Below are 25,481 nucleotides of genomic sequence, written 5' to 3'. Positions count from 1 at the left end.
TAGGAACGAATAAAAATCATTTTTCTTATACAATGATATGATATCATTGAATTAAAATTTAATACAATCCATTATACAGTGACCCACAGCAAAGCGACATCCACTTACCCGCTTTTTTAAATTTTAGATTCTGAGTAGAGGAGCGATGAATGTATTGAATTTATGATTTTACAATGATGTGTGTTATAGATTCTGAGCAGAGCGATGAATGTATGTATTTTACAAAGGTGTATGTGTTTTTTTTTAATTTTTCGACAAAACCATCTTTGGTTTTGGGTGTAACTCTAAAACAAATGGCGTCTGAAGTTCAAATTTTTACAACATTGGATATTCACTCAAAACTCAAGTAGGTAGCGATTTTCTTATTTTGATGTAATTCAAAAACGAATAACCGTAAACACTTGAAATTTATATCATATATTTATTTTTTTAAATCCTATACTTCAAAAATATTTTGACAGTTTTTAAGCTAGTTACGGCCATTTTCAATTTTCAATTTTTTTAGTTTTTTTTTCTATAAATGTCAATAAAATTGTTTTTGTTGGGTTAAAAATCGTTGAAAATTAATACAAGGCTCCTGATATAATATTGTTACAATAGTAGTTAAAAATATTAAAATACATAGGCATAATTTTTTTTAAGCATTTAAAGTTCAATTTAAGACAACATTCATCAATTTTAAAATGATTTTTTAGTTACCTAATAATTTTTAAAATGATCAACTTTTATATCTAAGGATTAAAAATTTAAATCAAGGTTCTGCGTAAGTAAGTTATTCTATAACATAAAAATCTCAAAAATATAAAACACAGGTTTTTTATATATAGTTATTTTATGTTAGGTTGGTTAAGTTATGATATAATGATATTATATCATTGAATTCAATTTTAATACCATCCATTATACAGTGACCCACTTGTAACCTACTGTACAGCATAGCGACATCCACTTACCCACCTTTTTTGAATTGCATTTAGTCAACTACAATAGTGTGAAATGAGTCTACGCTATATTCATTACCATTACAAATAATAAATTACGTGTAACTATGTAAGTTTAAGATACAAAGCGTGTAAAGTGCATAGACAAAACTACTAAAAATAATACTTTGAATATTTGAAATCAAAATGCTCGTAGGTATAATAAATAATATGTACCTATTACTAAAATAATAAATATGAATACTATTAAAACGTATTTGTTTGATCCTATTTAATAAAATGTCTAAATATAGATTATTTTATGTTAAACAAATGAATAGGTAATTGTCTACTTAAACTTAATAATTATGATGTAATCAAACCAACGTATTGGTATAATGTATACATTATGTTAAGATATTAATTTATTTAACTGAATTCTATGGGGTATTAACAATAATTTATATTGACAAATATTATTTAGTGGTTATTATTACTTATTAGTACTAACTAATATTATTAAGTAATTAAATAGCTCATAGACAATAAGCATGTTATAAGCATTGTTACTGTTTTCAGTTTTGCAACCTAAATGCCTAAAAAGGGAAAAATATAAATCTCATGCGGAGCCAAAATTTGTTTAGTTTGTATTAAACACTATAACTAATACTATACATTTTATAGTATATATCAATTTTTCTACCTAGACAACAAAAAAATCATTAAGTTATTTCACATTAAAATAATCAACTATTGATCTGACAATTTTTGAGTTGATAGACTTTGAAATAAGAACAATACATCTCAATAACAATAAATAAAAATTCTATTTATCTAGTTATTTTTTTATTTTTTGAAAATATAAAATAAAAATTTGACTATAACTGATTTATACAATGTCACAAAAATTGCTTTTAAACAATATTATCTTATTCGACCATTGAAGTGTTATGTGCAAATAAATATAAATACAATACAACCGTCAGTACTAACTATAAAACTATGTATAATTGTTATGAGTCTACTTTTTATGAGATAACTTAAGACTTAGCGAATAATTCTCGGGAATTGGGATTTAGACTATACCAATTTAAAATATCTATTGATTGCTTGAAACTTTATAATGTAATCAATTAACTAGAAAAAATGAATAATATGCATTTTTATTTTTATTGAGCAGGTAAATAAAAAATAAAAAAATAACTAGACTATCCGTGTCCGAATAATTATCATAGTGATCTTAATAAAGAATAATAAACTGCCGTTGATTTTGTTTAGTCATACTCATACGTCACGGTAATGCTTCTCAGTTAAATTCAATAAAACACGGTATCACGACTTATAGATTCTAATTTTCATTATAGCGTCTCCAAAAAATAATTTAATAGAACTATTAATGCACTATAAGAAAATTCTAAAATGTCAAAACCATATAATATATAGATACTTTTTTTAATTATATCTAATAATATTAGTCAAACAGAAGAACATTTAAATGCTCATTCTGTTATTAGTATACACTTTAAATGGTTTTAAAGGTTCAGTTAGGAACATAACCTAATTTAAGTTACCTAGTCAATAAAACAATATTCTACACTCATTTTTCAATTATTTTTTGGATTATTAGGTACCAAAACTTTTTTTAATCTGAAACTGAACGTTATATATAATTTTTTTAGTTTAATTTTTTTTCAAATTACAATATGTAAGGTCTAAATTTGGTTTGCCGTCGTCATTATTAAAAAAAGCTTATGTTTTCTTTATACATAACGCATACAGTTACAATGTGCAATTTATGATTTTTTCAAGTGTGTGTAAAATTGATAGTGACAATAAAACATTTTATGTTATCGCCGTCGGTGCATAAAGATTAAATATACACATCATAATTTAAAGCATATATTATAATATAATAGTTATAACAGGAGAAGCCTTATGTGAGTACAGATTGTAACATTTTCTTTACATTTTTAACATAACATCACGCTTTACTATAACTTTTTTTTTGGCCCAATTTCAGTGTCGGTTGCGAGTAAAATGACAACAGAAAAACACCGTTACAGGTAAAACACGTAAATTTAATTTTCGAGACGCTATTTAGTTTAATTTTAAATACATGTATCATTACCCTTCAGTGTTCATTTAACCAACAATTGTTTACAACTTCAAATATGCAATTTACTGTTGTTAAAATATTTTTTTAATATTATTTTTGAACATGTAAAAACGTGAAAATATTCATCAATAACATGAACTATGAACATCGACTTAGTCGATTCGACTACACGCATTAATATCTAGAATGTATTATCTGCCAATCCAATACAGAATTATAATATTTAAATTAGCACAGAATAATAAAATTTAGGTCATGATATATTAAATAGAAACAAATAGGATTCAAGGTATTATAGATACCTATGTTGTGTCATTTTATAATAGGTATATTACTAATTTTAACTTAACTAGTATTTTAAACTTTCAAAACAAATTACAAAACTAAATTTGATACATTTAAAATAAATTGAATTTTAGTAAGAAATCAAAAGATATTTTTAGTGCATTAAAAACTTATAGTTTCAAGAGAGCGTACTTATTTAAATTCCTAGTGGATAAAGTGATTAATAATAGTCCAAACAATATTTATAAAAAAAATGGTTAAAAACTTAACTACAGAAATTCTATAGATTGAATATTTGTTAAAAAGTTGTATCATTTAAAAACTGGTTATTTATTCAATCTCTAAGTAATTTCTTAGTAGGTATAATAGAGGGTAATTACCAAGACAAAAATTGATAGCATAAAAATTATATTACAAACTTACACATATTCTGGAACGTCATTCAGAAAATATAAACTAATAGAATAAAATCTAAGTTAGTGTATATGAATAACAAGAGTCAAGAATATGTATTAGTAAAGAAATCAGAAATGTCAATAAAAAATGTATAGGTACAAAACTATAAGTACTCTTGTTTTTTTTTTTATTAAAGGTACCTACTACTATTATATATGTATATTTGTAAGGCAATGACATTTTAAATTTGTTGCTTCGAAGATTTCCGTATAATTTCTTGTTGTGTTCTAAGATAACTATAATATATAAACAGAGATAGAACGTATTTTTCTTCATTAATATCCATTAATAAGTTATCATGTAAAATTAAATTGAAATGGCTTTTATGCATTTCTGCAAAGTTCAAAATATAAGAGATTTCTTTTTAATTTCCCCATAATAATAATATCTGCTTATGGACCGAATCAGAATCTGGTGGAAAGGAAGTTACAAGACAAACATAAATGTTTATATGTGTCGTGTAAGTGGAGCCCGTCGTATCCTTGTCTACCATTAGGTTCCGTATTAGGACGCACGGAATGTCACCTTGTTAGGAATGCAGATCGCGTTTCATCGTCGCATTATTATTCTCCGGGGTTCGCAATTGAACGCTCAGGTCTTATCCGGCCACGCGGCAATTGACAGATATCGGACGGTCAGCCCAAAACTAATTGTCAACCTGACCACATACCAATTTTAAATTTTTTTTTTAAATTTAATTTAAACGCAGAATTTGTATAGGAAAAAGTCCAATGATAATTTATTAAAGTAGGTCACGCAAATTATTTAGTACCTACACATAAGACATACATTTATGATATAACAATATTATTCTATAAGTTAACTCTTAAAATATGTTTCTCTCTCAAAACTATATGTCTATATGTGGCCAAAAACTTCAAATTATATAAAAAAATATCAATAATATAATTATTTCAAACACCAACCGGCATAATATATATATATATATTTATATTTATATTTTTTGAAAATATATGCTGGAAAAGAAATGTCAATAACCAATCAATAACATGTAGAAAATCACTTAGGACTTTAACATATCACTAGGTATAAAATATATTATTCAGACATTTTAATAGAAAGAAAATTGAGGAACGAATCCTTATAGTTAATAGAATGAGCAAGAAAATATGGTGGAGTATATGTCGAGTTAGAACTAAATAAGTTGTGAATAATGTCATGAATAATATACAATTGGTAAATAAGGAACATGTTAGTTGGATAATGTGATAAAAGCCATATACGAACGTTGGGGTTAGAGAGTTTCAATAAAAGGTATACTGTCGATTAATATAGAGTTGATACTTGATAGAGATGTCTTAGCTCTTAAGTTTGAGTCATAAGCTAAAAAATAAAAACTAGAAAAATCACTGTCCTATACTTACAGTTTCAAGTGTATCTATACACCTCGAATTGCTGTAAGAAAAGCTTAAGAGGAACCTATTAGTTAAAAATATTTTAAATCTTAATTAACAGATCAAAAAGAGCCAAAATATTTTTTAAAGTTACGATGTTTACATAATGCTAATACATATAAATATTTTGTAAAAATATTATGTCCCTAAAGTCTTCTCTTTGTGAATTACATGTAGTGCACTACAACAAAATCAATTATATCAAAAACTTGATTTGTGGAAATATTTCAGTCCCCGATTATTTTGAAAAATACATCGAATTTTCCAGTTTTGAATTTTGACAAACAACCAACTTAATTTTATATACTAATAAAAACTCCCCTCAATGTTGAAGATTGAAGCATTTTTATTTCTCTACAACGCGATGTCAGACATACAAAAAAAAAACAAATAATTGTAAAACAATACATTCATTGCTTCGCTCAGAATCTAAAAAAATAATAAACATTTTTATTTATTTTTTAATTTTTCTGTTAGAATTTAAAACCATTAATTTTATATAAATAACAAAATTACAAGTTTCTTTAAATTAATTTTCTCAGGATTCTGCCAGTAAAAAATTAATTGGATAAATTAAATATTACATAATGAATTCATATTTTATTATATATATATGTATAGGTTAAAAATATTACATAATGAAATTATATTTTATTATATATAGGTCAAAAAAATAGAACGAAACAATCTTAGAGCGTCTAGATCACATTCAAGGTTATTTCTAGTATTATATCCGCTATACGCATATTGGGGTTAAGATAGTTTCTGTATCCTTTTACAAAATAAGAGTAAAAGTGTAACCAGATTTCTTAACGAATACTTCAATTGGAACATGATTATTGATTTCTAGTTTATAACAAGGAATATGGATGGATGAATGGATGATTCTTCATACAATAATAGTCTTTACATACAACCATCGCACATTTAACTTAAAAAATATTACTTTTTATTCAAAATATTGTACTCAGATTAACATATAATAAATATTGGTAATAAACCATTTAGATTATATTTTTTATAAGATTATGCAATACACTATAAAATTTATTGAAGTTCATTTTTAGTTTACATAACATTTTTTTATATTACAAGTATTTAGTAGGTAAACATATTTTATCAACCATCTATAATTATAAAACCAGTTATTAATTTAATTTTATTTGATATCTACGTGTAAATTATTATTAACATAAAAAAGTATTGAATTTATTCTGTATCAACATCCAAAAACAATATTAAAATTAATACTCGTTCATAAACATTATTAAATGTATTATATTATAATTTAGAAAAATAATCAGGGGGACGGAGTGGCCGACCCGAGTTCGATACCTCGGTCGCGGGCGGTATTTTTCTTTGGGAAAGTCACTGTGTCCGGAGAACAAGTGCCGTCATCCCCCACCCGGGCATGGCAGATACCTACGGGTGCCCAAATCAAAAATTCTGCCAAAACAAACATACACGTGTAAACAAATCAACAGTACCCTCCCCTACAGTACCACAGGCTAATGACCTAGTAGTCGTAGCCTTAACCCAAATAAAAAAAAAATAATCAAATTTATACATCACAATTATTAATTAATACTTGATGGATAATGTTTTTAGCAGCTTATCCGATAAGGTACCTATATTTGAATTATTATAGCCACCTATATGGCTATATCCAATAAATATTAAATTTCCGACAAGGTAGTTTTACAATTATTTAAACAACTACGAGTGTATTTCGATTCCTATAGAATCAATTTAAATAGAATACCTAATCGAATTTAAAACAACGACGCCAATGAGAAAACGATAACAGTCTTCTGACTGTAAGGAGCTGAACTCACTGAGACCGAGTAAGCATACGCGTAAAGGTACTATAATACGTATTAAATTAATTTATCGTGGTAAATTGGTATCACAGAATAAATTGGATATTACCAGAGACAAAACGCTCATATACAAGAAACACAACACAAAATACTATACTAAACATAATGACCAATATTTTAAACTACCTACACTATTCTTGCATGCGAAAATTCTATTTTATTACGTAAACTATATAGAATGTAGTTACATTTAAATTTAGTTTTATTTTTTATTATTAATATATTATACCATAATAAGTAATATTATGTCACGTGCATTGAGGCACGCAAGTCCATTCACGTGTCATACCCAATTATAACGTTGCTGGCTACAATAATTTAACACAACTCCAAATCATTGCATTCTGATATATCCGAAAAAGTGATTGTATGGTCTGGCACGACTTTGAATAGAATTAATAAACTAAAAATATCATAGAATGTAGACTATAAACTATTGCTATTTACGGAATATTTATTTTGCATTTGTATAAGTATGAATGTATGCTAGGTACTGAATTAAACATTTAATTAGTTAAAGCTCGATACTTATAAAAACCTCGAATCTTTTAAAGTTATTAAAAATTTTTATTATTATTTATTTAATCATAAAACTTTTATATACCTACGCTTGATAATATATTACCTACCTAATGCATGTTGGTTTATTATTGGATTATTAAATATTACTATAAACAACCATGTTTTAATAAATAGGTACCTAGACATTTTTTCATGTATTCTCTTAATATTTAATATATTTTAGGGTTGAGATATCATAATTTATGCACAATTTCAGAGCAGGCCAATTTAATAAGGCCAAACATTTCAAAGAGTGCCAGAAAGGTGAAAGGGGTGGAGAGAGGGCATAGGTATAGGCTACACATTTTACGGCTAAACTATGACTCACCTTGGCCCACCCCTGGCACCTGTGTTATGTGTATACTATAAATACATTTAAATATAATTGTTTAATATAACACTCTACTTAAATTTGTCATTAAGTAATTTACTTTTTTTGAATGAAATTATATTAAATTAAAATAAATATGGTCTAAAGACAATAATGTTTGTGTTAATATTAATGATAAATATGAATAATACGGTTCAACCTCGATAAGTCGAAGTAAAATAAATGCCGTTCTCTTGCCTAATTTAACTTAACCTAACCTAGTACCTTAGTAAGTCGGAACAAATTAATTTCCATTGAATTTCGACTTATCGAGGTTCCACTGTATTATATAATAATTATAATTTATTTAGACAAATTTTAATAAGTATGTACCTATCTAAAGACAATTTACAATTTTTGTTAAGGGGGCTCTAGTCGATGAAAAAACAAGTGACTTTTAGCCCAAAAAACCGAACAAAACTGGAGGAATTTGGTTAGACGGATTTTAATTTTGAAAACTGATTATGATTGTTTGACAAGCTTACTAGGTTTCTATTGAAGTGATTTTCAATATTACAATTATTGTTAGTGTCATAATGCGTATTATTGTGTAAACATACCTAAATACAAAATTATCATATTTTTACTCATGGATATCACAGCTGAAAAAATAGATATTCAAAAATAGTCTCAATGAAAACCTAGTAAACTTAGTAATCTATGAAAATCAGTTTTAAAAATGGAAATCTATTGATCCAAATTCCTTCAGTTTTGTCATCTTTAAGATTTATTTTATGACACGAAATTTAAATATATTCAAAAGTATTAAAATAAACGAAATTTATGTTTAGATTGGTCAAATCTACATTACTTTTTACTTTTTACAAAACTGACTGGGGCCGTCTTGATGTAATATTTTAGAATCTTTTATGATTCTTGTAAAGGCAAACATGGTAATATTATTATAGGCATTATTATTTTTAAAAGTACCTATACGTGATTTGATTTATACGATAACACACATTATATACTTAGCAATTACATAATATTAAGTAAGTGTTAAGTATTTTAATTCACCATTCGTAAATTCATTCAATAATTTATACTCATATGTTAATCTATATTTTATTCATACCATATATACAAATTATTGACGACCGAAATAACATTCAAATGTACAACACAACTTATAATTAATAGTATTTTTGTAATTTTTTTTTTCATTCATATTTATCCCAATTAACAGAATAACTACTATAAATTTAACAAAATAAATGACCTTGCAATTACTATTAAAATTACTGACAATAATTTGCCAAATTAATGTTCAACACACAGACAATTTGATTATATATACTCTAAATTCATTACAATAAGTTATTCATCATAAGTTATACCTAAATATAAAAATTTGACATATTGTAATAAAAAATGTAAAACTATTATAAAACTAAAATAAAATTACAAATCGTGTTACAAATTAGACGAATTAAACAAAAACATTTACGATTAGTTTTTAAAAATGCTATAATACCTACACAGAAATCTAATATAGTGAAAAGTTGCACCTTTGAGACTGAATCAACATACAAATATGTCATCTAATCGAGTTCCCTACTGATAAATTAAAATATATAAGGTTATACATACAAATATTATGGTACGGTAATATTATGGTAAGAAAATAATAATATTACGTATGCACAAATCAATAAATAAACCCATAATTTCACCAAATGATTTATATTTATAATTATAAGTATTAAAAAAAAAAAAAACAAAAAAATGTAAAACAAGTTACTTACCTACTTAATATGTTTTGAATTAATATTTTAGATTAAACACAAAATTAATTAGGTAAATTTGACTGACTATAAATAATTCTTATGATAATTTAAATTGTGTACCGCTATGTCATTTTGAAATATTTATTTTATTAAGTATATAATGCGGAATGATCAACGATCATACTATTCAAATTTTCTAAGTAAATTATAATATTGTTATAGATAAGAATATTATACATATTCTAAATACCTACCTACATTATACCATTATATTATACCGAAATATTGTGTAATATTTTAGGTATAGCAATAGCCTCCAAAATTTTATATTAAATCAAATAAACCACATATAATACGTATAATAAAAATCTCTTCTTAGTCGTGTTAAAAAAAATGTACCTATATATCTTTAAAAAAAAACCGGGTAAGTGGGTGTCACTCTGCTGTACAGTAGGTTACAAGTGAGTCACTGTAATGGATGGTGTTAAATTTTAATTTAATGAAATAATATATATTGTAATATAATGTATAGGTACGAAAAACGATTCTCAGCGTAGGATCAGTAAAGCGTAGACGTTTGTCAACCTATAGGATATTTTATATTATATTTATGTTGTAATTATTAATATGGTATCCAGTAAGTTGAATTAATACTATATGCATTACATCATATTTCAATATTTGTATATAATAATATATTTTAGAAGTATGTATCAAGTACCCACGAATAATATTTTCAAACTTCAACAAAATAACCGAAATTGTTATTTTTAGTTGTAGATATTTCGTCCAAATTTTAACTTAAAATAACTATAAAAAAATTGTGTTTATATATTTTTTTAGACTTTTTGGTTACAGAATTTAATACTAACGTGGGACAATTGTTTTAAATTTCCAACTCTTAGCTATAAAAGTAGAACATTTTATAAATTTTAAACTACTAAATAATTTATACATTTTCAATTTGATAAATTGTTTTAACATTTGAACTTTAAATGCCTATAAAAAATATAAAAATTTTAATATTTTTAAATTTCTGTTGTAACAATATATAAGTAACCTTGTATTCAATTTTTAAGTTTTTTGACCCAAAGTATAACATTTTATTGACATTTATAGAAAAAAACAAAAAAAATTTAAAATTAAAAATGTCAGTAAAGACCTCAAAAAGAGATAAAATATTTTGAATCAAGTATAAGAAATGAAAAAAAAACATTTAGTGTAAATATTAGTTTTTGAATAACAACAAAATAAGTAAAATAATAAGTATAATAATAAATAAAATAATCGTTGTATGAGAATTTGTTAATTTACGGATGAATATCTATCCAATTTTAACTTCAAACGTTCGTAAATATTTAATTTGACTTTCCGGTAAAGTTATTTAACGTTACATGTAGGAAAACTTAAGGGGAATCTTGTATTACATTTTTAAAGCTTAAATATAAATAGAAAATTTTTTATAAATTTCTGAATAGAAATAATTTGCCAATTTTCGTGATTTTAATGAATTTTGTCAACATTTTAACTTCAGACTCTCATAAATATTATTATGGATTTACGCTAAACTTTTTTTTAAGTTCCAATAATAACAACTTATGAGGAACGTTGTAATACAGTTTTAAGGTTTTTGACTGAGCAAAAAATATTTTATCTACAGTAATTAATAATAGGTACTCAAAATTTTCTTATGCCTATAAATAGTTCGAAAAATGTCAATTTCACAATATTTATGGTGCATGGAAATTCTTAATATAAATATTCAGTAAAAATCGTATCTACGGTAATTTTTTTTTATAGTTAGAATAAATAACAAAATTGATTTTTTGTGTAAAAATCTCAGTTTTTCCTAAATTTTTGGTTTGTTTTTCCTGACGAATTTTGACCCCATAAAGTACCAACTAGATTCACTTTCTTACCAGAAAAGATTCAGTTGAAGAAAATCGAACCATTTTTACTGTCCCAAAAGGTGATGACAGAACAGACAAAAAAAAAACACACACACACACATTATTATAAAATCAAATAAATATTGTCATTCATATCGCTCCGCTCAGATTATAAAAATAAAGATTTTTATCATTGCTTGATTAAATATTTATCTTGCAAATTACATAGATTTTAGATCAAATAAACTCCAAATTCTTTTAATATGAACTACTGACTAAAATGAAAAGAGAAAATAAAACATATTTAGACATGGCAAAACTCTACCGGTAGAACTAATGAAATTACGCAAGATTAATGATCCTGTTCTCCGTATGTTGTCTTAGTATAATTCAGTAAATCTTCTATGACATGTACTACCTATATAAATAATGACAAGTTTTATTGAAAATGATGATAAAATGATGATGATTTTACAATTTACCAAGCAAATTTAATGCCAAACAGTAACATATTTTAATATCGCTAATACTATTGTATGAACTTAATTTTAATTTTTCTCCACTCATATAAAAATATGTATATTATACCAATATATGGAAAAAAATGCTGCAGTCACATTATACATTAAATTACTATATAATTAATAACTCAACGGTGTTTAATGTACCTACTTGAGTATATTAATATATCGAGTTTATAATATGATGGTGTTCAGAAGAAATAGACGCAAGGTTTCCAAAGTAAAAATTCAATTAACGTAATAATATTTGGTATTCAATATGGGTACATTATTTTTCATCTCAAAACCCTTTCATTAGATTAAATTTGTATACGATGTTATTTTTCCTCTCCCACTCAAAAACCGCAAAATGAAAAACGATATCTTTCAAGTATACACTCGTAACCAACAATCTATAACCCCTTTTATCATTCTAAGTTACAACAAAGACATTTTTATTGCGATACGTGCAATAACACGTTGCGATAACATGTTCGTAGATATATCCCTATACTGATGTTCAAAAACTCTTAGTAGGTATAATGATATTTTCAATACTACAAGAACAATTAAGGCGTATAATAATATACTTTATCCATTTATAAAATCTACAATGAACAGTCGATAAATAAGCACAAAATAATAATAAGGGAGCATATTAATATAATAAGTGAAAAATGGCATGTAGTAAGTATATGTGAAGTTTGCACAAGTTACAAAATTCAATTGTTGAATGCGATTTAACTTTCTAACATATAATGTACATCGACAAGGTTGACGAAATGGAAAGAAACCTGATATTTTCTTGTACTGTAATGGTGTGTTCGTGTATAGGAGCCACAGGATATTAAACTACAGTATCCCAAACTACCAACTTAGAGAACATATTTTTGTTAAGATATAGAAAATATTTTTTATTAAAAATCGTTCAAGTACCAGCTAATACCTAGTGAAATTCCTACTCATGCGATTTTTCCTTTTATTATATCAAATATAATATAGTAATAATATAATATGTTTACCACACGTCTTATTAACTTTAAAGTTCTAATAAATCTAACTCATTTAAGACATTTATACTTTAATTATTTCTTGAATTTTTAAACTGTTTCAATATGTTTTAAAATATAATTTCTTTTCTAAATATGTTTATTTAACATAAAATGCTGAAATGTTCCGAATAATGAATAATTACAATAAAAATATATATTATATGTTTGTGTGCGTAATACTAAAGTCATTCTGTACCGATCAAGTTAAAAAGATATTATTTATAGTGCCTCAATTTATGGCAAATATAAAATTGCAACTATTCTCACGCAAAGTAGGGTGTACATTTATACAAATAAAAATAAAAACACTATTTTTGGTTTAGTTAACATTGAAAAAAAAAATTAAAAAATTGCTTGATATTTTGTATGTTTTAAAAATAGGTATTTTGTAGATAACGACCTGTGTGGCTATATAAGACGAATTGCGTTGTTGGAAAGGGTGACGTCGCAATCTTACTGGTATTCATAATTACCTTCACTATGTAATATACGACATGACATTGTCTCAGGCTTATTGCTGACGATACTTTTCATCATCACTCTACGCTCGTTCCAAGAAATCTGCAGTTTTTATAACTTCAATTGCAATATTAAACTATAAAAATATTGTTTTGTATTTGTTTCGTTTAAGGTTTTTTTCTTTAACATACAAATTATTATAATATGAAGATAACGGGATTAAAATGGGACAAAAATCTCCATTTGTAGACTGTAGGGAAAACAGGACATGGTATGGGTTAGATACTTACTCAAAAAAGATATAATACCATTTTAAACGAAACATATCAACATTCGAAAACCTATATGAAAATAATTTATTATAAGCCTGTCACATAATATATTATAGTAATTATTAATTAGTAAAATATAATATTATACTAGACACTAATTTATGTTCGTAAACTTGAAATGTAGGTATACGAAAAAATATAAATTAAGCACAATAGTCAATTTAAAATTATCAATTTGCATTACTTAGCACATACAAATGTATGTTTTTTTTAAAAATTATATTGGTATTTTTCTGACTAGAAGTAATACAGTATAGTATAGTATAGTAAAACAATAAAAATAAGATAAATGTAACATGGATATATAATATATATAGAAACGTTATAGGTACATTCGTAACCGTCATGGTATAATCCATGAACCATCTCTTATCCCTGAAGTCATCAATAGTATTACCGCCAATGTCAACAATATTCTATGATATAACCCACCACATGATAATCTATCTACTCTTCTCTGATAGTTTTTGACCTCTGATCTCAATGCTTCGATGTCGATTTATAGACATTTTTCAAATTCCGTGCTTTACCACAGGAAATACTTATTCTTTAAGAATGCTTCATAAGACATTGGATGAATAAATAATAGTAGATATATACGGAGTACTGTTTTTATTAAAAAAATTACGAATACTTCCTACTCCCTGTACTAAGAAATAATAGAATACAATTAAGTATTTCTTCGTAAATACATATCAAAAGATCAAAGAATAATAAAACATTTGTTTGAATAGATATTAATCTTGAATATATTTAATATGAATAGATATTTTTAAATTAATAAAATTACAAAAACATTGATTATCACAGTATTGGGCGTACAAATATTCCTATGGTCCATGTGAATAAAAAACAATAAGAAATAGAAGAAACATAATAATATATTAGAAATGAATAAGGAAACTAAAACAAAAAAAATTTATAATTTATTAAATAATTAATCAATTATATTGAAATAGTATTTATAACTTAAAACATATTTTAATAGCGGATATCTCAACGATCGATTCACTTTTAAAGACCCAGAGAAGTATTTTCTAAACTACTATCCAATACATTTAGTTTATATTATTATTTATATGATAATCATAATAATATGGTATAGGTATCATTGTTCGAGTGTTGAAGAATTCAGTATTTTAGTACCTATATAGTTATATTTTATTTCATAGCAAATAAATATAATATAATAGCTACGTGTATTCAGTGTGTGTGCGTAGACACATTAGGCTGTACGGCGGAATAGACAGAAGAGAAACGACCTACGTGGATGTACCGTGTATACAGTGGAAACGAGCATATATTATTATACGTTTTCAATGGTCGATCCTCATCGTTCGCCCGGTTTAAACCGCCGCCGCCACTACCCCGGTACCACACCGGAAACCGATCCCCGGACGCAAAGGGTGCGCGGCTTTCTAGGTATTTTGGTAATTTTTTTTTCCGTCCCCGATATATCCCCCCCCCCCCCCCCCATGGGGACGAGGCGCAATTTACGTACGCGCGTATACGCATATATATATATATATATATTATATATATATGATATATACAAGTGTCACAGGAGTCGGATGCTGGTGCTGCAGCGGCGGCCGCGGTGTCACGCGTGTGATCTATATATAGGGACCATATGGTTGACACGTGCGCGGCGTTGTAGTATCTACGATAATATGTAATAATATTACACACAGGGAAAGACTACAGTCGAAACAGTCGAAACATGGCGAAAGAGACACGAACCATACGGGCCGCACCTTGCGACGGATTTTCGTCCGGACGCAACACCGCGCCGGCACACTTCCGCGTTCGCCATGTATGGGCGCCCGCGCGTTTCTCTACGCGTCTCCTCCTCAAACTCGCTCACTCTTTAGTATTTTTTTCTCGTCTCGTCACTCTCTCTCTCTCTCGACTCCCTTCACCCAACCCACTAAAACGTGAACACCGCCGACACACACGTGTATTTTTTCTCTCGTTCGCTGTTATTATTATTATTATTATTATTATGTGCATTATGTATCGTATGTAATACAATAATATAATGTTGAATATGCGGAACGACGGACTGACACCGCCGCTGCATCCATGTAATATGTCTATTGTCTACCGGACCGTTGGAAGAATAAAACATTAAATATAATATGATATCGATTATAATATTATTATATTGCAAATTTACAAGTGTTGCGCTCGACGGCCTTTATAGTTTATATTATATGATTTCCGTTTAGACATACTATATTATACACCTTCGTAATATAAACGCCAAACGTTCGTTTTTTAAACGTGTGATAAAACAGCTGGGTGGTCACGTGGGTGTTTACTTTCACGATTGCGGATTGATGAAACAAAACGACGAGGCGCAGAAATAATAGTTTTTATACGTACCTACACATAATATTATACGTGTTCATTTTAAAAAAGATAAAAATTTTATGAAAACATCGATATATTTTATTATAATATATTGCTCAAGATTTTGAAGCAGTACCTATATGCATGCTACGTCGAGGATAGAATATTTGAAAACAAAATCTCGGTCTTTTGATTTTTGTCATTCATCTTAGTTTAATATTTTATTTTTCACTATCTATACTTTGCTACCGTCACGCAACCACGCAATATTCCCTATCTTCGACATCAAAAGAGTAATGATTTTAGTTCCCAAACTTTTGTTGGAAAACATTTTCTTTATGACTTTACACTCATATTGAAGTTTAATGAAAAATTATTTTTTTATACAGATTACCAGTTTTTTTTTGATTTTTTGGATATTTTTGATTTATTTATAGTTTTATTTTCCATTGTACGCAGTACACACTATCTGATAATTTATTTATTTATTTTTACCATAAGCACTATCATTGATTTGTTTCTGGCATGGTAAACATTTTATTCAATTTAAGTGAATTTCCTAATTATTACAATGTTAAAAGTGCCACTAAGACATAATTTAAATTCAAAGGCTCGTTCACTTGTAACTGGAAGTAAAAAAAAAAATTACTTTACAAACTTTAAAAAATAATGAATTTATTTTATTTATGGTCTAAATGGGGATTACAGGAATAAAAAAATGTACTTTCAACTATAAAATAAAAATTGAAAATGGGATTGAAATAAATTTCAATCATATTTTCGTTAGATAGGTACAAGAAGTACCTATAATTGTATTATAGGTAAGCCTATAGGTGTGTATTTTTTTAACAGTGCGATTATATCATACATTTTTTTGGAAATTAATAATAATTTCTGACATACCTCTAATGTGTACCTCTCAAATACGAAATAAAAAATAATATTATTGAGTTTCCTTTTTCTCAAGAAGAAACTAAACCTTTGAATTTCGTGATTTTAAAATAGTGTTTGTTAAATTACATTTTTGATAATCTATAACAAAGTTAAATTAATATAGGTACCTACCTAATACCTACTGGTTCAGAAAAAAATGAAAACTACTGTTTAAATCCGTTGATATCAAAATGATGTGGATATTAATAACGATAAAATATAAGTATGAGTTCTATAAAAATATACATCGAAATAAACGTTCAGTGTCAATTTTCAATAACAACTTGTTTAAAAGCATATTTAGTTAATGATACTTACAGTTTACATTAGTTAGATTAGTATTCATAAGCCACTTCTGATTTTATTGGAATCATAATTACTCGTATTTAATACAGATACTGGTTATAGTAATATATTCCTCGATCTAAAGTATTGTAAATTGAACGCTTACTATTGATACAGAGTAAGAGTTATTAGTAACATTTAAATTTTATTGATTGACCATAATATTATTATATCTCTATTTGGTACATTTAGTATTTACCCAATTAATTTTTAAACTATAATAACTTTTGGTAAATAGCTTAAAAATATTTTTAAAAAACTGTTTTTAAGTTAACAAGTTACTACTGTTTTGTTGCGTTTTTTTAAAATAATTATAGTTGTTTTAATACTATATATTATACACTGCACCGACCTATAATAAATCATAGAAAACCCATAAAATCCTTTCAGTAATTTAATACCACAATACCTACAATATCTACAAAAAACCGTTAAATTACCTTAATTATATAAAAACATAGCTTATTCCGATTTAAAATATTAAAATGTGTTACATACAATTTTACTTATGGTATTTATGCAATATTTTAATGTATTATACATGTGTAGGTATTTATACAGTGGTACCTGGTACATATAATATCATTAGGACTTAGTAGAAGTAGAAACCATAGTTTTGACATATAAATTATATGCCTGTTTAATAACATTAACCAAAACTTAACATTTACAGAAAAGATTAATTTTATGTATACGTTGTAGACAGTGGCATAAATAGATACAGATTACAAGAAGAATGTAAAGTGTTTATCATTTACATCGTAGAATCTACATGAGTTAATATAAAAGAAATATTTAAAAAAAATTCTATACACAGTGAATTAATTGTAATAGTTTATAATTATTAAATGCATAAAAAATTGATTTAGAAACTACAACTAAAATACTAAATAGTAGAAAACTACATAATATTAAATTATGATAAAGTTACCCTATAACGGAATAAAATAATGGAAACTACTCTCATTCAGTATCAATTGGTATACTTAAAATATTATGTTTAAAAATAATATAAGTATAAATTAATCATTATCTTTAGATAAATAATAACTCGTATAAACATATTATGTGTTTATAATTCAATAAGTTTTATTCACGATAGCGTAAACTTTTTAACGAAATCTATAAAACCATGTTCTTTTTTTTGTAGAGATGCCTGTTGAAATATATAGAATGGGTCTCGCAGTTGGTGGTTTTATTAATCACTGAAAAGTCGGTAGACATGACAAATGATTATCACGGACAAGACTATAATTCAAAGTTTGAGTAAAAAAAGTAAAAGCGTAGAGATTCATTAAAATTAAATGAATGTCCGACAGTTGAAGTTCAATTTTTGTCATTGACATTCTACTTTTTTTTGTAATAAAAAAAATGTTTAACTCAATTTATATTATATATTATATAGGTAGGTATACTTCAGATAACGCAATAAACTTTATATAAAACGGTAAAGAACTAAAGAATGATTTAAAAATTGATCACAATGTTTTAATTTTATGTAGTCACATAATATTATAATAATCTCTTTAGATTATCATCATAATATCAGTATCTTAGACCCAATGGCCAATAGTATTTTAAAATAAAGACATCTAAAATTATTGTATTATGTTTGAAATAATAATCGAAGAATTAATAACAGACATGTTTCAAATATGTACATAAAAATATAAAATGTTTAATGTTGAACTGTTATATTTTTGTTGGCATATTTAATGAAATAATAGGTACCTACGAGTTTTTTTAAAGGGTAATTAAATGTTTAAAACATTAAATTCACAAAAATAAACAATAAAAAACATTTAACTCCTTGTAGATACTCTTAGTAATTATAGATATTATGGTAGAACTTGTACTGCTACAGGCCTATTGGAATAAATCAAGTTTATGTCTGTGTCAACAGCAAAACAATCAAAAGCGGTCCGCCTACACAATAAGTACTCACTTGGTCCTTAAATTTATCATTAAACCATATTTATACGTCATCACTCATCATACATTTAGTATTGATAATATTTATCTCGACTAAGCAAGACTATAAAATTGTTTAAAAGCAAAACACAACATTATTTTATAACTTTAAGGATGTTTTAGGTACCTAAAGAAATATTAAATGGTGTTTATATTATATACACAGAATATTAAGACGTTATTTCTTATTATACGAAAGATTTGATACATCATCAATGAGCCAGTATCCGTTGAATATTTTTTTTTATGTGTGATGTATGTATTTAATTAGAATTCAATAACAAATCATTGTATGTAAAACAATTCATCTTGAATTTAAATTTAACTTAAACGCTTTTATTTTACAAAAAAAAAGTTATTACATACCTATGTATTTTCGATCAATTTGAATTACGGTAAGAACAACTTATGAGGAACCTAGTATTAAAATAGCAAGCCTTTTTACTCATAAACAAAAGAAATATTAAGTACCTAGTACCCACGCATAAATAAAAAAAAGAACTAAAAAAGTCAATAATTTTAAATGTCTAAAATATCACCTAATTAGCTGAAATATTTTGAAAATTATACCTATTTTTATCATTTTTGAATTACGACAAAATACAAAATATATTTTGTCAAAAACTGGTTTTTTCCCTTATTTTTTTAAATACTGGAAAGAATTTTTTTTAACTTTTGACTTATTTGAAGTACTAGCTAGATCCAATTTTTTTCTAAAAGCCACCCTTTTAAGTATAAAATCGAAGCATCTTTACTGCTCCTGAAGGTGACAAGAAATTTTCGTCAAGAACCCAAAGAAAACACATCTTGTAAAATCAACATATTCATTCTCCCCACTCTAAATCTAAAACACAACCGATCAATTTTGGGACCCATAAATATTATGTAATATACCCAGTATACCAAATATGAAATAATATTACACATGTTCGTTATACTTGAACTTTTGAGCACAACAATTATATAATTTCTAACATCTTATAAATAATCAGTTATGAATTACGATCGTGATCATTTTGTAGATTTGATATTTATAATAAATTACAATAATGTGTTCATATTTACCTGCATAATAATTAATAATATATTAATACTAAATATTATTTGTATGACGTATACTGTTATAATAAAATATAAATATAATATGTAATATAGCCTAAAGGTATATGCGGGGGTATAGCCTGTAGTACCTATGTTGTATAATATATACTTATACTGTTATACATAATACACGCATATAATTTAATAAATACAAATATATTTGTAATAATTATTACACAAATTACAAAGTGCATAGTGCGTAGTGAGTCGCGTGCCTGTGTGACGTCTTTTCAACATTCGTACCCAAACATCATTTGATGTTCGTCAGAATACCACCACGACATGAACCAAATGATATAATTATATCGCATACCAAAATACCTATGTATATCTTGTAGTGTTATATTTAAGTGCTGTACTAAAACCATATGGCGCATTATCGTGATTATTTTACGCTATTACGAGGATTATTATATTATAATATGTAAATAAAATAAATTATAATTTATAACAACTATCAAAGAGGCGTATAAAACCGAGTATAAAACTGTCTATTCCTACGCTAGGTCCAAATGTCCAATGGGAACCTATGAGTACTGAGTAGTGTAGTAGTAGTGTTTTAATATGTATTCAAATACCTTTGATGCCTTGAACTTTTTCAGGAAACAGATATGGCGGTGTTATCCATGGTTATAGTGGTCCCGGGTCCAATAGGACCTGAGAATAACAAGATTTATTTCGTCACTGTACATCACTATATAATGACTGTACATAATATCACTTATTGATCTAAAATCACCAATAATATAAAGTGATCATTAGTATAAATATTTTTAATTATTATAGATCTTCATAAGTCATAACTCATAACGCATATATAGGTAGGTACCGTTTTAATCTTAATCAATAAAAGGTAAGGACAAAAGCATATGGTTTTATTCTTAAGACAACGGTGCATGTATATTGGTTATCTAACATATAATAATATAATATACTTTGGTAGAGTATAACACCGAACGAGATATTATGGGCATAGCTTTTTTTTATATTAATTGTAATGTAATAATTTGGCGTTTTTGTTTTAGTGCACCTAAATACTGCGTAACAATACTATAATATGTAATAACAAAGATTATTAAAAAGCCCTATGAAAAAAACTTTTAACAAATAATAAAATATAATGGATTGACAACTTTATAATAAATAAATAATTTTCTTGAATAAATAATTGGTCTAACAGGTCAATAAAATGTTTTTTAGTTGTCCAAATGTACTTTACCCAATTTCATTAATGCTGGCGGACTTAACAGTATAGAATATGGATATTGTGGTTACAAAGTTTATATCTTACTCATGTAGAATAATTTTCTGGGCGAGCCACCCAAAGGAATAGTTATTAGTTAAGTAATCTTCTATATTACATGTGTATTTGATGAAAATTTATAGAATTAAAATATTACTTTAATTCGTGACTAAAATATAATTACCGTAGGCACTAGGCACTTATTGATAACAGCCGATTGTAATATATTGCATACTTCAATGTAATAAAAATAACCAGTTTACTTACGTTCAAAATATTAATCAACGGAATAATCATTTTATGAAACAACGAATTTTTTATACCATGTGTCCAGACTTACAACAATAGAAAATAATATTATGTTTCATTAAACTATCGTTAAGGAATTTACATATACCTACCTAGCGAATGAGAATTAAAAAAGCTTATGTACTTTCTTAAATATTATATAATTTTAAAACTCGAAAATGTACCAATGTTATTATGTTCTAGTGCTTTATTTAAAACTACTCAATGAATGTTAAACGTTAGTCGTTTCCTAGTATTTATCTTCGTTTATCTTAAATATTCAAACAAATTCTAACAACTTTCAATCTATTATTAAACTTTGTGAAGCTATTAATAATAAAATATAATTCTACGTTGATGAAACTATGAATCATTTTTTACAAAAAAATAACCATAATTATAGTCATCAATAATCTACCTATTCACGCTAATTTTAATGCCAAAAATATTAATTAAGATGCAAGTGTAATCAATCACTAATTTCAACTACCTACCTTTATGAAATACATGAATCACGTTTGTTTGCCAACCATTTAAAAAATGCAAGCAAATAATCCATGTTAATCAAAATATATTGTCTTTAATTTAAACTATTAAATTATAGTAAATAAATAAAACAAATAGCAATACTACCTACCTACCAAATATTTCATCCCATACCATTTAAAAAATAAATTAATGCATGAAGATTGAAGGTCGTACTTTACGGGGATATAGGTAAACTCAAAACTGCAATGTGCGAATTTTTTTCAAAGATTCATTCAAACACTATTCCAATATGTATAATCATAACAAAACATTATCACATAAATAAGTTTACATCATTGCTGTATTATAAAACTAAACCTTGATATACTTATATAAAAAATTGGTAATTAATAAGTACATATTATTTTTAAAAGTAAACTGCGTAGACCTTGTTGACAGTTGTCCCCACGTTTTCGACGGGTTTGTTTGTTTGTTTTTTTTTTTTTTAACAATAAGGCTCTTAGAGAATTTATCTGCAGCGAGGTGCGAAACAAAACTAACCATTAAATATGCAAATCCTGGTCTTACATTTAGGGGTCAGCAATTGTCTCATATATACCTATCTACATCTGAACATCTCGTAATATTCGTTCACGGTCCCGCCAATTAACTCGAAGTCGTAATAACCAATTTAAAGTCGACCAAAAATCGACACAAACAAAGACGACGACACGAACATAACTGATTACAATTTATATTCGCTAATCAACAGTTTAGGCTTAATAATACTGTACCACAGAAATCAACTAATGAAAGTCCATTTTTTGAAATTTTGAGTTAGTTACATAATCAGAATATGCTTTTTGTGATATTTTCAAAGGTATACTAACTGAAGTCCTAAACTATGAGAGGAGTATGTCCAGCGTTTACACAAGAAAAATAATACAAAATAATATTTTTAAAGTATACAATAGTAAGTCCATAGCAACAAATATTTTTGTTTTGTCTCTCCTATCAAATTTGCGTTTTGTGACTTGCGTTACTCGACTTTTGTGGTACAGTATTGTATATTGTATATATGCGGATGCATCATCACTCACTTGCAATAGAACAGTCTATTGTCGTTGGCCAGGTGTACGCTCCATCCCGGTATCAGCCTGTTCTGTATGGACTGTAGGAGATGTGACGTGTTCTTCTGGCCATGCGCACCTTGTCCCTGGTGGAGCAACATGAGTGCGAAGGATCCGCCGTCGTCAACATGTCAACATCGGGCAAGTGGACCGCCCGTCCGGCAGTACCATAGCGGTGGTGATCATTGCCGCCGCAGCAGCCACCACCGGCATGTCGCGGACCGTCGTATAGCAACCCTTATAATATTTCAATCGGATGAACAAGAGTATAAAACGACGGTACAGTATAATATTTATCTTACACGCCGGGAAAACATAAACCGGCAGAACGAGTGATTATAATTTATACGGTTATTATAAGAAATGCCTCCTACCTATAAAATATTATTAAAAAATTAATTTTGCAATTTCGTGAGACGGCGAATCGTGTAGCCGGTTATTATAATATCTATTCGTCGCGGGATCGGAATCGGCGAGAACGACAACGACAACAACAATAATAATAATAATAATAATATTTATATTATTATAAGTACGCGACGGCGGCGGCGGTGGCGACGGTAGCACACGACGAACAATGCTTGAGCGGATAATGAGCACTACTATCACGGGGGACACACGCCGCGCACGACGAGGAGTCGGTATCGCGTACGCTCACGCACAAGCGCCGGTGCCAAGGGTCAGTGCAGACCGGGGCGTGACTATATGGTGGGCAACGTGCGCGCAGTGCGGCCAAATCGTCGGCGAAACACTGACGAAAAGCTCCGAAGCGCCACGCCGCCACCGCCCCGGATAGGAAATAAAGTTCCGCCGACCCCGTCCCTACAACCGCCGAACGACGCCGAATTGTTTTATTACGCGAACGTACCCACCCGGCCCGCGAGTGCAATCACCACGACTGCCACCGACGCCGCCACTACCGCTGCTGACGTCTTTTTGACGAAAGAATTAACTAAATAATAATTCACAGCGTTCGTTCGTTAAATATTCAAAATTATTATAATTTTTTCAATCAATTATAATAATGTATCCAGAACATTTCTTAAGTCCCTGTTATTTTCACGTCCAGAAGTGAAAAAAAAATAAACGACAGCCCCTCGTTATTTTAGAAAAAAAAATCTAGAATATTTTACAGCGACTGAGCGTTTATTTTAATTTTTATTTTTAACTCCTACGTTCAATTTTAAAACTGGTATAAACCTACGTTATTTGCTGGCATTTAAACATTTACAAATAATATTCAAGTAAAAGGGAAACTATCTATGTTTGACAACCGTGCGTCTGTGGAAAATAATAATTTTCATTTGTCTAATAAGCAATTTACAAATTATAATAAATAGCTAACACATATATTATAAGATGTATTAAATATTTAATAATAAAAAAAAAGGGTAAGTGGGTAACTCTCTGCTGTACATTAGGTGTTAACTGTCTAGAAATTCACTGTAATGGACAGTGACATGTAACATAGGGTCCAAATATGAGTGGGTGGGTATTGATAGAAGAAAAATAGGACATTTTATAGATCGGTATAACAGTATTACGAGGGGCAGGTCACCTAAAATTATTTGAGCAACACCAATTTCTTTTTATGATACACGCGTATACACAATATACAGAATTTGATAAATTTTGTCAACATTTGAACTTTAAAATCGTGCCTATGGATATTTATTATTTCTTAACTA

General features: G+C 27.3%; 1 protein-coding gene across 1 annotated transcript in view; it reads right to left on the bottom strand.

The window, feature by feature from the left end:
* The window catches only part of LOC132942123 (FERM and PDZ domain-containing protein 4), a 103,182-nt gene extending 78,718 nt beyond the window's left edge, over positions 1-24,464 (bottom strand). The window contains 1 exon segment of the mRNA XM_061010434.1: positions 23,764-24,464. Within this exon segment, the coding sequence (XP_060866417.1) occupies positions 23,764-23,894 (131 nt within the window). The 5' untranslated portion in view covers positions 23,895-24,464.
* Positions 24,465-25,481: the final 1,017 nt, after the last annotated feature.

The sequence above is a fragment of the Metopolophium dirhodum genome, chromosome 3 (assembly GCF_019925205.1).
Source record: "Metopolophium dirhodum isolate CAU chromosome 3, ASM1992520v1, whole genome shotgun sequence".
Classification (NCBI taxonomy): Eukaryota; Metazoa; Arthropoda; class Insecta; order Hemiptera; family Aphididae; genus Metopolophium; species Metopolophium dirhodum.
The sequence above is the reverse complement of the archived record's forward strand: the minus strand, read 5'-3'. Positions and strand labels throughout refer to the sequence as shown.